Raw genomic sequence first — 16,347 nt, forward strand, 5'->3', positions numbered from 1 at the left:
TTGTCTTGAATTTCATAGTTACTAAAATAAATGTGATACAAACTATTATCTTTTCTATGTCCTTTCAGCAATGATTAATGGATATATTTGTCACATTAGGTAGCTTATTGCTGCGTTCATGTGCTATGGGAAGATGATATTTTCCAGTTGGGAAGTGGTATTTACTAGTGTGTTGTGTTCACATGCTTTTGTTGTTGACAAAGGACGCGGACTGCGAGTTAGCAATAGTTAGTTAGCTATCGTTAGCTATAGCATCTGCTCTGGATAAGTAAAAACAAACCATAACACATTTTTAAAGGACACGGATTTCTAACGTATTATATTACACTTGTTAATGACGCAACATTGCATAGACACCAAAAACTACCCACTAGTACTATTAAATAAAAACTTTAGTAGCGTACAATGCTTAACATTCAAGTGTCCTGTACTGCTCGCCGCCATGTTGGAAAGGTTAAAGTTCATCTCATCTCGGCAACTCGTGTATCAAAATTTTCTACGAGTTGTCCAGTGGAAAATACCACAAGAGGGGGCGTTCATGTGTGCTTTCCATGTCGGCGTTTGGTATTTACCATAATTCCCATAGCACATGAACGCAGCATATGTCTACTGCAGTGCATTGTTGCATCAAATGGCATTTAAGATCTCGGCCTAGTAATGTTTATGTACACATGCTGTTAGTACAAGTTACATACTAGGCCTACATTTTATTCACTGACTAAAATAATTGATGATAATTATAATAGTTTTTCAAACATTTATTTAGACACAAATCTATCGTATGCTTCCATACTCTTGTAGTTCTGGAAATCCTTTAGTTCACAAAATGGACTTGGGTGAAACACTAGATAGTTCACAAGATCGATGTATGTCACATGTGGCAACAAGCTGGCGTCAGCTTTCCATTCCTTCTCACTAACAGTGTATGGATCTACATTCCCAATGAAACGTAACTTCTCAGCATAACGCTCCCGTGCCTGCTTATCTAAACTATCACAGTAGTGCTCCATCACTTCAGATGTCTAAATTCTTTAAAAAAATCCAAGCTTCTAAGCCCTCTAACGTGGAAACGAATCGGTGAATGTAAATAGCTGATGTGTACTCTATGAGCGCTCTGGAACAAGTGACTTCCAAGATGGCCTCGCAGACCGCAGTGTTACTATTTTTAGTATCATCTCAGAGCACTCTATTCTGAAAAGTCAGTGTATGGTACGCACCTGTGAAGAAATCACAAAACGCTTTTCATGCATATGAACTAGCACGTTCCGTACCCATCCTGAGGAGGAATATCTGTAAGCTTTTAGTGACTGACCACTGTAACCCCCTGGCGTGTTGATGAGATGATATACATCGGGGTAACTTGCGTCTGGCAGCTCATTACTTGAACAATCAAGCGCAGATTAGGTTTCACTCTTACTAATGATATATGGGTCGACCCCTAAGACAGCAATCTTATCTCTACAGCGATTTTTTTATTTTTATTTTTTGCTGTGATATCCAGGGATTCAGCATAAGTCGAGAGCCCGACTTGAGAAGACGACATCGCGACAGCGGGTATCACTTACAAACTTGCGAAAGCATGATCCCCAATATGGCGGTGTAAACAGATAATCACGTGACCATGACGTCACATGCACAAGGTCTATATTTGGTTTATGGGTTAAACCATCGTATCCGATCAAATTTGCCCCAAGAAAATTATTTCCTGACTTTTTCCCTTTCATTATTTCCTCTTATTTTCTCACCTTTACCCACATTCCTTACATATCTTTATAGCGCTCCCCTTCACTCTTGTTTCTTTTCCTACTATAATTATTTTTAAAGAGATTATTTCAGTTTTCTTTTCTCTTATACCGTGTATCTTTCTCTTTTGTGTATTTCTTCTTCCTTTCTATTTAGGACAGTTGCTGAAACAGGATTATTTTCTCATGTTTGCCATTTTCGCTTCCTTCTCACACTCATGTCTTAAAGGAACAGTCCACGGTACTTCCATAATGAAATATGCTCTTATCTGAATTGAGACGAGGTGCTCCATACCTCTCCGAGCTTTGCGCGACCTCCCAGTCACTCCTGTTAGCAATGTAGCGCTGTCACTCCTGTTAGCAATGTAGCTAGGCTCAGCATGGCCAATGGTATTTTTTGGGGCTGTAGTTAGATGCAACCAAACTCTTCCGTGTTTTTCCTGTTTACATAGGTTTATATGACCAGTGACATGAAACAAGTTCAGTTACACAAATTGAAGCGTAGCGATTTTCTATGCTATGGAAAGTCCGCACTATAATGACAGGCGTACTAACACCTTCTGCGCGCTTCGGCAGCGCATTGATACGGAGCTCAGTGTAACTGAACTTGTTTCATATCACTGGTCATATAAACCTATGTAAACAGGAAAAACGCGGAAGAGTTTGGTCGCATCTAACTACAGCCTCAAAAAATACCATTGGCCATGCTGAGCCTAGCTACATTGCTAACAGGAGTGACAGCGCTACATTGCTAACAGGAGTGACTGGGAGGTCGCGCAAAGCTCGGAGAGGTACGGAGCAGCTCGTCTCAATTCAGATAAGAGCATATTTCATTATGGAAGTACGGTGGACTGTTCCTTTAAGTGTTTATTTTTTTCGCGGTCCGGTTTCCATCAAATCCTGCGCTCTGATTTGGCTGGCGAGTGGGTCTGTATCCTACGGTACGGACCCCGGTTACGGACCTCTGGCGACTCGCTCGTTCACAATAACAAAAAACATGGTAGCATTTTTTGTCAACATTTATTTTTGCATTTCTCAGGAGAATAGCATTAATTTTACATCATGGATAGCGATAACGACAGTGTTCACAGCGAAAGTGAGTTTTACTACCCTGAGGAAGATGAAATAAAATAAAACATTTCAGGAGAAAGCTAAAAACCTCTAACTTGCTAACGCCGAGCAAAAACATGGCTGAATTCTGAATGACTCAATTTTGTATAAATAGGGGACTTCATAGGCGGCAAAATGTAGGGTTTTTTTCCTGCCATGGAAGTGCACTTGTATACCGAGGAGGAAGCAATTTGCATTACAGCCGTGAATGAGGATTCAAAATGGCAGCTCGCCTCGGCTCAATTTTCCCTTTCAGGCGCTCTCATTTTGTTAGAATTTGGTAAAGAAAAAAATAATTTACCAGCTTAAGGTCAGCCCGTATGGTGAAATACCGTGACCTTGGCCCAGAGGGCCTCAGTCAGTACTTTCAAGACCTCGGTCATGGTATTTCACAATACGGAATAAGCTGGTAAATTTTATTTATTTATTAGAGGTCACATAATTCACATCACACATGAATCGATCCTGATAGAGTTCGATAACAGATTATTCCTCAGTGCTCTCATTAATATCTCACATCTCATTCTCTTTAATACACATTGGCTTTTTTTACTTTTGAATTATTTTGATCTTGTTTTTGTTTGATAGTTATAAATAAATATTGCCTGGTGTTATTTAGGTTTTCTTTCAATTTGTCATTTTTAATGTTTTGGAAATATTAATTTTTATGGAAATATTTTTCTAATAATTGGAGTATTTAGAATAATTAATTTTATTATGCAGTAAATTGTAATTAATTTAGGACTTATTTTTATTATTATTAATAATAATAATAATAATAATAATACATGTCAAGCACATTCAGTATTAAAAGGAACCTGAGTGGTACTTTTTGTCTCTGTGTCGGTAGATAGATATGTCGTAGTAACACAGAACAGAAAACTCTAATATGTGGGAAATCCCATTTCTCAGAAAATCTCCTCAGCTATGGCGTCATGTTTGTAACTATCGAGAACTCGGTACGCCGTTTTCTTCGCTACATTAAAGATGACGCGCGTGTGTGTGTGGACGGCAGTGAGTTTCAAATACGGCCAGAATTTGCAGAAATTCAGTTGACCCATCTAAACATTTATTATATTGTGTCCAAATATAAACGCAAGTCGTCAGTATTTTATTATTAGTTTGACGGGACACGTTATGCTATCGGGGACTGGTTACGCTGGGATACTGAAGTTCACATTCAGTAAGTCTGTAAGTTGGTGTAACATGAACAGAACTTTGGCCGAGATAGTAAAGCTTCCCCGGTGTGTCGGCCTGCGTCTGTAGTGACGTAGTTAAAAGGTTATTTATAAAAAAGGCAAGTTACAGGAGCAAGGAAATGAATAGAATAAATATTACAGTGCATGATGTTCCTGGTAGTATTAGATTTGTTATCTGTATTAGATCAGTTGGGGGGGTCAGCAGGTTCGTATTTGGTGTGGGTTTGTTTGTTTGTTTGTTTAAAGTAATCTGTGATCTAAGGGGATTTGCCTAGCTTTGATTCTCCACGAGCTGTAGGCCTATTAAACATGGCTAATATTAATAAATAAACCTATTAGGTCCAGCCATAATCCTTTCCTCTTTTATTTAAAATCCAGTTCTGAAATTTAAATCCCTTTGACTTTTTTTAATAAGCTTAAGTAATGTTTCTTGAAGCCCAACAATCATTAGTTACAATTGTATGAATTAGGGATAATTAACAATTATTCACCACAGGCTCAGTGGATAATAATCGAGATGGGGTTGAGGTTATTATTCACTGAGCCTGAGGTGGATAATTGTAGTATAAATAAACATTTAAACTGTGTTTTAAAAAAATTATTTCAAACCTCAGAAGCAACATGCAAATGTAATGCGCAGACTTGTCATTTATCTATGCCGAATCACGTAAGATACTTTGTTTTGAACGCGATGAAATAAATCATAATTCCACCTTTTTGAATAGTTTCACAGCAAACTTCGTAGCATCTTTTAGTGCTTTTAAGAACAGCATTAAAGTGCGGATCACGGGTAAATTCAGGAGCAAGCTCAATGTAATTCCCCTATTTTATATTAAACTTTGGTCAAATATCTCACATTTTTCATTTTGTGCAGTTTTTTTTTTACCTTGCGCAATATCAGAAAAATTCAGTTGAACTCAAGCCATTTGAGGCGAATTGGTCCGCCTCTGAAAAAACTTGGCATTTGGATTTCCCGGCAAACATTGATTTTCGTGATGTCGCGTGCGGGACGCCTCCCTCTGAATCCTACATCAGCGCTGGTTTGTTTATGAGAAAACGACCTTTTCTGCAAATTTCTTCAACGTTATCGCGTAATTATTAAAATGGTGAACAGATGTATCGTAGGAGGGTGTAGCAACACCAATCTTGATGGGATTAGTACTCATCGTTTCCCAAAAGACCGGACAATGAGAGAGAAATGGAAGCGCTTGGTCTACACAGGCTGTGCACTGAAACCGTGCAAAGCTCTCGCAGCCTGCTGGCGCTTCCGCAGGTAACGCCACGAATCTGGCTCCAGACTCCCTTGGGATTTTTCCAGACGCATTTTGTTATTTTATTTTTTTCTGCTGTAGACAGATGGCCTTGTGCAAAATTACCCTTCTGGATGAGTGTGTAAAGGGACATACTTTCATATAAAAAAAAAATTGGTCCAGAATATGCAGTTTAAGAACAGCATTTGTAATTCTTCCTCACTTTTGATGATGAAGCGATTGGCCCAGCGCTCGAAACTAATGGTGTCCCGACATCCCGGGGACCATAAAAAATGTCACCGGGACACAAAATTATCATATCTGGGACAATCCCGGGACAATGGAAAAAAAATAGATCTAGAAAAAAAAGTTCTACATTAAAGGTGCAGTACGAGATTTTGGAATAGCGGTTCTCGCAAGCCATATTTTGAAAAGAAACACTCCCACCCCCCGCGTCTCCACCCCTCCTCCCCCTTATAAAGCCTGAGAAATTCCGGCTTTATAATGGGTGTCTATTGCGTTACACACCAGTGGAGCTCATTAAGTTAGAGTGTAGAGAGCTTGGAAAAATAGCTCAAACTTTCTCATTTAAGCTGCGTTTTCAGCCCCAATTTTCACTCCACACACAATTTTCTCAAAAGTAGTCGCCACACTTGTCCTGATTCACACAATGTGTCTACCTGAGCGATAGGATTTACAGTTTTTGAATGAGAAGCCTGAAAGTAAGGAGAGCACAGCCGCGCAGCCTCATAGACTCCCATTATAAACGTGGCAGAAAAGTCACTCGTTTTTAACTCGCTCTAGTGACCTCATTTTTTACACTACAGACAAAAAAATTACATTCGTGTGTTCAGGAGAGCCTTGTGGCGCTCACTGTGAAATAATTTTGTGAATATCTCCTTCTGTTTTCGTGTAAATCCCCGTTGTTTGGAGGGAGCGCACAGAGAATCCTGCGCTCTGTGTGACATTCTGCTCGCTCTCACACACACACACACACACACAGAAGGGACGGGCTGCTCGCGGGCTTCAGTCTGATTGACGTGTCAGTATCCAATCATTTTGAGGTGGTACCTCGATATGATTGGATGGCGTTTTTCCTTTATTTTACACTGTAGACTGGATTAAAATATTTCGGTTTTGGGTCAAACCTTCTATTGTACTGCTTGCAACATGGGTGTGCATTTCATCCATTGATGGTATGGCTGATGGCTTTCAAAACATCTCTGAATGGGGCAACAGGTATATTACATAAAAATGGATAACGGTAATGGTGAAAATAAGTTGGCCTTGTATATGCCAACAGATATTCAAGGTATAAGTAGATGAAACGAACATAAAAGGGGTCTTATTTTCAGCTAAAGTGTACTGCAGATGTAGGGAGTTGAAACATTTTCTGAATGAGCTAGTTGGCCCCTTTAAATAAACGGGTATCTATTCATACAGTGAGATCGCCAAAGTTTAATAAACTGAAAATGCAATAACTAGAGCTGTGCAATATATCGTATTTTTATCACGATATCGATATTGGTGTCAAACGATATCAAAATTCATAATATCGATATGAAACGATTTTTTGTCATTTGTTGAAAGGGACGTGCACAATATTTCTACAATGGCAATAAAACAACAATAACATTGACGTGACAGTAAGGTAAAACGAACCCTTCTGTCCCCTAAGGCACACCGTAGCCTTGCATACGTCATCCATTCTACTCCCGCGATATCTCCGCAACAGTAAAAAATCAGTTCTTCTGTTTTCATACGTGTCGGGTGATTTGATATATTGATTTCTTAATATGTTGTTTGATTTGCTTGCTAATAGTTATAATAATACAATTAACATATATTTACGTCATATTTTTGGATGTGGGACTGGGTAATGTAAAAATGGCATCTACGGAAGAAAACAAGCACAACAATATTAGCACATATCCAGGTTGCTAGCTGTGTTAGATGTGTTAAACCGTGTGGATTTAAGTGGAATAATTGCGAGTCGTCCTGTGGTCAAGGCAGCGTTTTAAGGTAAGGCAATTTGGTTATTAATGTTGCCCGCTGCGGCATGTTTACTTGGGTTCATTTGATTTTGACTTGTGCATCTGCAGCTAGCATCATGCTTTGAAGTAGGTTCTGCTAAGGACGGGTTTATTGCGTGATGTAGACGGACTCAGATGTAATTACATTGTTTTTAAAATTCCGTGCGCTTAAAACGGTGTCCCCCTGCTAATCATGTAGCCCTAATCATGTGTTGCTTTTACTTTTCTTAATGGCGAGTGAAATATCTCTGCAAATGGTATTTCAATGCTGACATGCCAAAAAGATAGCGGAGTCCACATTTGGAAGATGAAGGAAGAGAAGCCTATTTTCATGTATGTTAATTCTTAAGGACTTGTCTCTATATTGTGCATGTTTAATGTTGGTGTCTTAACAACACACAAGCTTACGTTGTAGTGTGTGTGTGTGTGTGTGTGTGAGAGAGAGAGATTTTATCCTTGGCTGGCTACAAGCCAGTGTGGACGTTACGCAGTAATCACTGGTAATACCAGCGCTGGCTCCATCCTCTGTGATCGGAAATGTTGAGTGAGGAGAACGTGAGCCTTGTGCAGGCTATAGGACCTATGCAAAGTACGCGCTTGCACAGTAAATAGTTTAAGTAAAAGGCGTTTCAGGGTACAACGGGAAGGGTTGACAGGTAGCCTATGAGGCCTGTACTATAAAAATGTGGCCCGGTGCCTCAGGTGTTGATGATCAGGGCTTTAAAAAAAGGTGTATAAATATCGTTTTAAAAATCGCGATATCGATATTTACTGAAAAAATCGTGATATTGATTTTTTCCAATATCGAGCAGCCCTAGCAATAACTGTAATTTTGAAGTAGATGATGTATAGGACATGTGTCACTTGTGTTTTGTGACTTATTGTAAAAATGATAAAGGGTTCAAAATCGTATAGTTACAAATATAATAGTAACTTCATATGATAATATTAACCACTGGTTATTTCAGAGAGGAAAAAAATGGGGACACTATTGCTTCCATTCGGGACAATACAACACAGAATTCGGGACCACTGGGGGACACAAAGAAAAAAAGTTAATTTCGAGCCCTGGATTAGCCGCCATTTTGCCGAGTCACTTGAGGTGATTATTGAGAAATGGTTCGAATCTCTCAACCAATCGGCGCACACGATTTTCTATAATCACCTCTGTATTTATACTAATTGCTATTAAGTATCTTCATGATGATAAATGGACTCGGCGTAAATGAAACGGAGCTGTTCATGCTTTTAGCAAACAATGAAAATATTACTTCTTATAGCTCTACATTGTTTGTTTGCATCGAAGTTTTCCCAGCATGCTTGACACTACTATAATAATGAGTTTAATGAAAATAACCTGTAAATGAACTAATTAATATTTTGTTGTGATTTACAGGGAAGAAAAGTAATCACCCCCTGTCACCTGATTATGTGCCGAGCATTTTCACACACAAAAAGTCGTCTGCAAAACAAAAAAACACAAAAGCATTGCAGAAGTCTGAAAAGCGACAAAACCTGAAGAAAAGGAAACGTGGAAGTAGAAAACAAGTTACAGCAGAATGTGCAGTGCTTGGCCTTCGAGACACTGACGTAACCACTCCTTCTGAATGCTCCACGGATTCCACTGAATTATCTCCTGAAGTTGCAGATCTCAAAGATGAAGGAAGTGCAGAAGCTTTAGATGAAAATGAAGCATTGCCTTTTGAGCTTGAATGCAGAATCCTGAGGAAGGAAAATCGTACTTTGAAGGAACAACTGAAAAAATACTCTCTCTGTCCGGAGTCTTTTTCAGAGGACAATGACAAAGTGGAACAATTTACAGGTCTTCCAACATATGGGATTATGATGGCGACGTTCCAGTTTATACGGCCTTATTTAAATTTAAACAGGAAGTTTTCACCTTTCCGGCAGTTCCTGCTGACATGTATGCATCTTCGACTGAACTTAAACTTACAGTTTTTAGCCTACTTATTTTCCATTTCTTTGGAAACTGCATCCAGAGTATTTAGTAACACGTGTGATGTTATGTTCTGTCGCCTCGTTCCGGTGCTGGTGATCTGGCCAGATAGGGAACATTTACGGCAAAGTCTGCCAGTTTCATTTCAACAAAACTTTGAGAAATGTTGCTGTATAATTGACTGTTTTGAAATATTTCAGGAAAAACCGAGTGATGTGGAAACACCGAGAAAAACCTGTTCGCAGAATAAAAGCCACAACTCTTCAAAATATCTGATAGGTATTGCCCCACAAGGCGCGGTTTGTTTCGTTTCTCAGGGGTGGGATGGTCACTGCAGCGACAAACACATAACGGAACATTGCGGATTTCTGGATGAACTTTTGCCAGGGGATCTGATCCTAGCAGACAGAGGGTTTGATGGAGGTGACGCTGTTGGATTGCCTTCTGCAAATGTAAACATTTCTGCGTTTACTCGGGGAACGTCCCAAATGAGCGCGTTGGATGTGGAGGGCACAAGGGCGCTCGCGTCAGCCAGAATCCATGTTGAGAGGGTTATTGGAATGGTTCGTCAGAAATACACAATACTGAGCAATACTGTGCCCATATCTCTTGTACATTCAAAAGATAATGGAATAACATCTTTGGACAAAATAGTACATGTCTGCTGTGCATTGACGAACCTGTCTGACCCCATGATTCTTTTTGAGTGAAAAAAATAAGGACAAAATTCAAGTTTATTTGAAACCCTCATTTTATGGATTACATGATGTCTGAACAGCTACTTTTTTTTTTTTTTTAGTTTGTGTAATACTTATGACAAAGACAGCTTAAAATTCTTTTAACAATTTTAGATGTGTGATATTTTTTATCATAATTTCAATCACAGTTAATGTACATATTTGAGAAGGATTTGATGGAAATTTTTACCATACTGCAAATGACACAATTCAGTGTAATGTATTGTAAATATTATACAGTGATAAAAGTTTATAAACATTGCTGTATGCTTTATAGTTTGAATTATAATTTTGACGTGGAATTCTTTGCAAAAACTGCCAAATTATTGAATTGCTGCAGATTTGAACATAATTGTAACAGGTGTAAATAACTTGTATGGTCGTCAATGGTAAAATGTTTGTAAATTAAAACATTTCAGTGTTTCCCACAGACCAGGTAGCAATTTGTGATGCTCCACTGTGCCGATGACGGAATCGTGTGCGGTGGTGTCTTGGCAGTCGGTGGAGTCGGTCATTGGGGTGTATGCAAAGTGTTTACAGCGGGCGGTGTTCAAACACACAGTATTTTTCTTCAGAGTCACCTGCTGGGACTATTTTAAAGCTACAAGAAGCATTTGAGATTATTCAGTTCAATCTAAATTCTTTTAAGTTCTTTAAGAGAAGACAGCTAAAACAATTTTTACCAGAACCCTGCCTGGTTTCATTCCTCGACCCAACTTTACATTACAGGGCAGGCCATTAGTTTGCTGTGCTTGATGTTGGTGGAAAACCTGTCTTTTAAATTTATGAAAATTACTCACCAAAATTGAAGTTAAAGTTTAGTTTTTACTAGAGATGCACCGATTGCAATTTTTTGGTCCGATTCCGATTTTCCATGGAGTGTGACCTGCCGATACCGATTTTGGCCGATTCCGATTTCATTTTTTCAAATCACTTCACAGCACACACAAAGACTATTTTCTTTTTATCTTTTCTTTAATAGAACATTCTGCCAGATTTTCAGTAATAAATTTTCAACACCTCAAAGGTTGAAAACAAACAAAAAGACATTCTTTGTAAAATCTTTCTTCATGTTTTTTTTTAATTGAATTGAATTTATTTATTTCGAACATGTATAAAAAATGTATGTAACTATTTGTACATACAAAAGAAAGAACACGAGAAAGTGACAAAAAAATTAATAAATAAAATGCATAAAGAGCTCAGACATTACAATACACCGCACGTTGTTCGAAAAAGGAGTGGGAAGAAGTACAATACTTTTTTTAATTTCCCACCCCCTTTTTAACTACCCCGAAATCCAAATTTCATTAATACACCTATAAAAATATATACCATATATACACTTCATGAATATCTTTATAATTACAAAAATGAATATATACTACACACCATATATATACACATTTCCTAAATATCTATATAAATATTTAATTACAAAATAAATATGTACTACATTCCATATATACACTTCAAAAATATCTATATAAATATGTAATTACTATATATATATATATATATATATATATATATATATATATATATATATATATATATACACTTCATAAATATCTATATAAATATATAATTACAAAAATAAATATCTACTACATACCTATCCCTGTAAATATGAATATATAAACTATCCCCATAAATAAATACATACGGTACCATATATACCATATACTAAGTTAGTTCTAATATAACAATCAACTCTATTCTATTTATCCCTCATCATCCTCCATTGACATACTTCCTCTTCTATATACTTGTTTAAAAATTATTTTTTGTACCTTTTTTTAAACAGATTTATATTTGCACTTTGTTTTATTTCTGTCTCCAGTCTGTTCCATAAAGTCACCCCACAACTTGATATGCACATGTTTTTCATATTTGTTCGAACCTTTAGTTTTTTAAAATGTAGGTCTCCCCTTAGATTATATCCCCCCTCTCTCTCACTAAACATTCCTTGTATATTTTTTGGCAATAGATTATTTCTCGCTTTATACATTATTTGTGCTGTTCTGAATTTGACCAGATCCATAAATTTCAACATATGTGATTTTATGAATAGTGAGTTTGTGTGATCTCTGTATCCTGTTTTGTTTATTGTCCTTATTGCTCTTTTCTATATTGTACATATCGGCTGCAGAGTGGTTTTGTAGGTGTTTCCCCAGACTTCGACACAGTAAGTCAGATATGGCAAAAATAATGAGTAATATAGGCTACGTTCACACTGCAGGCTGAAGTGACTCAAATCTGATCTTTTCGCCCATATGTGACCTGTATCCGATCTTTTATTGACAATATGAACGACACATATCCGATTTTTTCAAATCCGACCCAGGCCGTTTGGATATGTGGTCCTAATTCCGATTCCTATCCGCTCTTTTCATATGCGACTTCAGTCTGAACCGCCAGGTCGCATTCATCCGACTTACACGTCATCAACAAGCCACAAACGTCACTATTCTGCACTAAAGTAGGCGACGGGTCTCTCAAAAAAAGTTACAACAACATGGCGCATAATCACGGGCGCAGATAGAGGGGGGGACGGGCGGGATTTGTCCCACCCAGATTTAAATTCACCTCGTTCAGTCCCCCCCACTTATAGGGAGGAAAAAACGTCTATGCTGTCTTTCTTTGCATAAGGCAAACCTCACGGAAAAATCAAAAGACTAATTACCATTCAGTTTATTGAGGTGCACAGCAGTACATACATAGTTGCAACAACTCACATTAAACAAAAAGACTGATATTCGGTTGGTTGAGCTGCGTAGACTGCACAGGTTGCGAGCTCGAGCTTGGTTGCTATGGTAACCCACAAGAAGTTTGACAGGCATATCGGGGTTGGGGTTGGTTTGCTGGCAGCTTTGTCCCCCCCCCCAGTTTTATGTCCCCCCCAGTTCAAAAAATGTATCTGCACCCCTGCGCATGACATCAATGCGAGGGACGCTTCGGGCTGTGAAGGTTCTGAATCTTCTCAATGGAAGGACGCAGAGGTTAGGGAGCTGATTTCCATTTGGGGGGAATACAGCTATTCAAGCTAGATTGGATGGGTCATACCGCAACCGGTCGGTTTTACTTCCGTAAACACTGGCCATGCTCACTGCGTGTGACATCGTCGTATCCCGCAATACGCATGCGGAACACTTTTAGGTCGCTTTTCGTTCATACTGAGGATCACATACAAGTCGCATATATTTGTTAATGTGAATGACCTCACAAAAAAATCGGATTTCACAAAAAAATCGGAATTGAGCATTAAGCCTTGCAGTGTGAACGTAGCAATAGAGTACACAAAGATTTGCAATCAATATGTTTAGTTTTCCACAGAATTGCCGAGCACTTTGCCAGTTTTGCTCGTACGTATCCTACATGAGGTTTCCAGCAGACTTTATGATCCAAAATCACACCAAGAAATTTAATTTCCTGTACCATTTCTATCTTAGTATTGTCTGTTATCAATTCTACATTACAATCTATTTTGTGTCTCCCAAACAACATGATCTTTGTTTTGCTTAGATTTAATGATGATTTATTTTTGTCAAACCATAGTTTTAGTTTATTTATTTCAGTTGTGATCGTCTCTAAAGTCCGCTGCAAATTCTCACCGGAACAAAAAATATTGGTGTCATCTGCAAACAAAAATTTCAGTACTCGCGAAATTCTACATATATCATTAATATACGATATGAATAATTTCGGACCTAATGTTGACCCCTGTGGTACCCCGCATGTAATGTTCATAAAATGAGATTTATGGTCACCTATCTGCACAAACTGTTGCCTGTTTCTTAGGTAGCGCGACAGCCAGCTCCACCCCACTCCCCTAACACCACACTTTTCTCATCTCATCTCATTATCTCTAGCCGCTTTATCCTTCTACAGGGTCGCAGGCAAGCTGGAGCCTATCCCAGCTGACTATGGGCGAAAGACGGGGTACACCCTGGACAAGTCGCCAGGTCATCACAGGGCTGACACACAGACACAACCATTCACACTCACATTCGCACCTACGGTCAATTTAGAGTCACCAGTTAACCTAACCTGCATGTCTTTGGACTGTGGGGGAAACCGGAGCACCCGGAGGAAACCCACGCGGACACAGGGAGAACATGCAAACTCCGCACAGAAAGGCCCTCGCCGGCCCCGGGGCTCGAACCCAGGACCTTCTTGCTGTGAGGCAACAGCGCTAACCACTACACCACCGTGCCGCCCCACCACACTTTTCTAGTTTACTTAATAATATACTATGATCAATGGTATCGAATGCTTTTTTTTAGGTCCACAAATACTCCAATTGCTATTTTTTTTTTTTTATTGTCTATACATTTTGTGATTTCCTTTATTAGTTCCATTATTGCCATCGATGTTGATCTGTCCGTTCTGAATCCATATTGACTGTCTGTAAGGAGGTTGTGTTTTTCAATGAATTTGTCCAGTCTATCTGAAAAAAGTTTTTTGAGTATTTTGGAGAATTGGGGGAGTAAAGAAACAGGCCTGTAGTTTGTGAAATGGTGTCTATCTCCGGTTTTAAACAATGGTATCACTTTTGCAATTTTCATTTTGTCTGGAAATGTACCTGATTGAAAAGATAAATTGCAGATGTGGGTGAGTGGTTTCACAATTCCCTCAATAACTGTCTTTACTGTTAACATGTCTATATCATTCCAGTCTGCAGAGGTTTTGTTTTTACATTTTCTTACAATTTGGATAATTTCTTCCTCATCAGTTGCAGTTAGAAAAATTGTACTTGGATTTCTATCCCCCATATCTTCTATGTCCCCACATTGTGTTGTCTCGGGTTCCTTTATTTTTGCCGCTAAATCTGGTCCCACATTTACAAAGAATTGGTTAAAACCATTCACTACATCCTCCATATTTTTTATGATCTTATCATTTTCAGTGTAATACTCCGGGTAATTTGTATTTTTGGATCCATTTCTCACAATACCATTTAGTACAGTCCATATACCTTTTAATATTGTTTTTATTTTTCTCCACTAATTTATTATAATAGTCTCTTACATATCCTCATTTAGTTAATTTATTTTTATATTTTTCCTCTGCCTCTGTAGTTCGATGCTTTAATAAGAATTGTCTGTATAATATATTTTTCTTTTTGCAGGCGTTTTGTAGCCCCTTGGTGACCCACGGACTATTTGTATATTTATGTATATTACTGTATTTCTTTATAGGACAATTTTTATTATATAGTTCATTGAATATTATTAAAAATTCCTCATATGCTTTATCAACATCTTTTTCTTTATAAACTACATTCCAGTCCTGTATCATTGTCATTTTTTAGTGCAATCATGGTTTCTTCAGTTTTCACTCTTATATATTTATAATTTTTATTATCCTTTTTCTTGCTATAATTACAGTAATATACATTAAAAATAGGTAGGTGGTCACTGATATCTGTTAATAGTAGTCCACGCTCTATATTATTTTCCAAGATATTAGTAAATATATTATCTATTAAAGTGGTGCTGTGAGAAGTGATCCTGCTTGGTCTGGTAATAGTTGGATACAGTCCCATACTGAACATTGAGTTAATGAACTCTTCTGTCATTTTATGTTTTTTATGATTTAAGAGGTCGATGTTAAAATCACCACAGATGTACATGACCTTCTGTGTTGATTTTATAAACATTCCATCCAATCTATAAAAACTTCTATGCTTGATCCAGGAGATTTGTATATACAGCTCAGTTATATTTTTCATTTTTTCACAACATATTTCTACTGTAATACACTCCATCCAATCATCTACAGCTACCGTCATTTTGCTATTAATTTTATATTCCAAACTATTATCAACATATATTGCCACTCCCCCTCCTCTTTTGTTCTTTCTGTTTATATAATTAAATTCATACCCGTTCAGCTCAAAATCTACTCCCATCTCATCATTGATCCAAGTTTCTGATATGGCTATTATATTGAATGGAGTATTGAACTGACTGAGATATTCCTTCATTTTATGGAAATTGGCATACAGACTTCTGGTATTGAAATGAATAATTGATATCTTATTTCCTTCTCTGGTTGTTGCATTGTATTGATTTTCAATATAATACCGGCAGCTGATGTTGATGTTGCTGAAAAGATTATTTTCTGGATCAATATTATTTTCCATATCTTGTGTTTTATGCTCAGTATAAAGGAAAGTGTCCAGTCCTTGTGTCATGATTGTAAGTTGCTTTGATTGGCTCCCTCAGAATTTGTCCAGTTCCCCAATATCTCTGATGACCAGGATCTTGTCCTCTTCTGGAGATCCTTTCAGCTTTATGAAAATCTTAGTTTTGTG

General features: G+C 37.8%; 1 protein-coding gene across 5 annotated transcripts in view; it reads left to right on the top strand.

The window, feature by feature from the left end:
* Positions 1-10,990, top strand: part of LOC132894250 (uncharacterized) — a 44,354-nt gene extending 33,364 nt beyond the window's left edge. For 2 of the 5 annotated variants that reach the window (XM_060933836.1, XM_060933835.1), the window contains one exon: positions 8,731-10,987. In XM_060933836.1, the coding sequence (XP_060789819.1) occupies positions 8,731-10,001 (1,271 nt within the window). In that variant the 3' untranslated portion in view covers positions 10,002-10,987. Of the gene's footprint in view, positions 1-8,730 lie in introns of all 5 variants that reach the window. The other 3 variants (XM_060933837.1, XM_060933838.1, XM_060933834.1) reach the window with 2 other exon arrangements.
* The last annotated feature ends 5,357 nt before the right edge of the window (positions 10,991-16,347 follow it).

This window comes from Neoarius graeffei, chromosome 11 (genome assembly GCF_027579695.1).
Source record: "Neoarius graeffei isolate fNeoGra1 chromosome 11, fNeoGra1.pri, whole genome shotgun sequence".
NCBI lineage: Eukaryota > Metazoa > Chordata > Actinopteri > Siluriformes > Ariidae > Neoarius > Neoarius graeffei.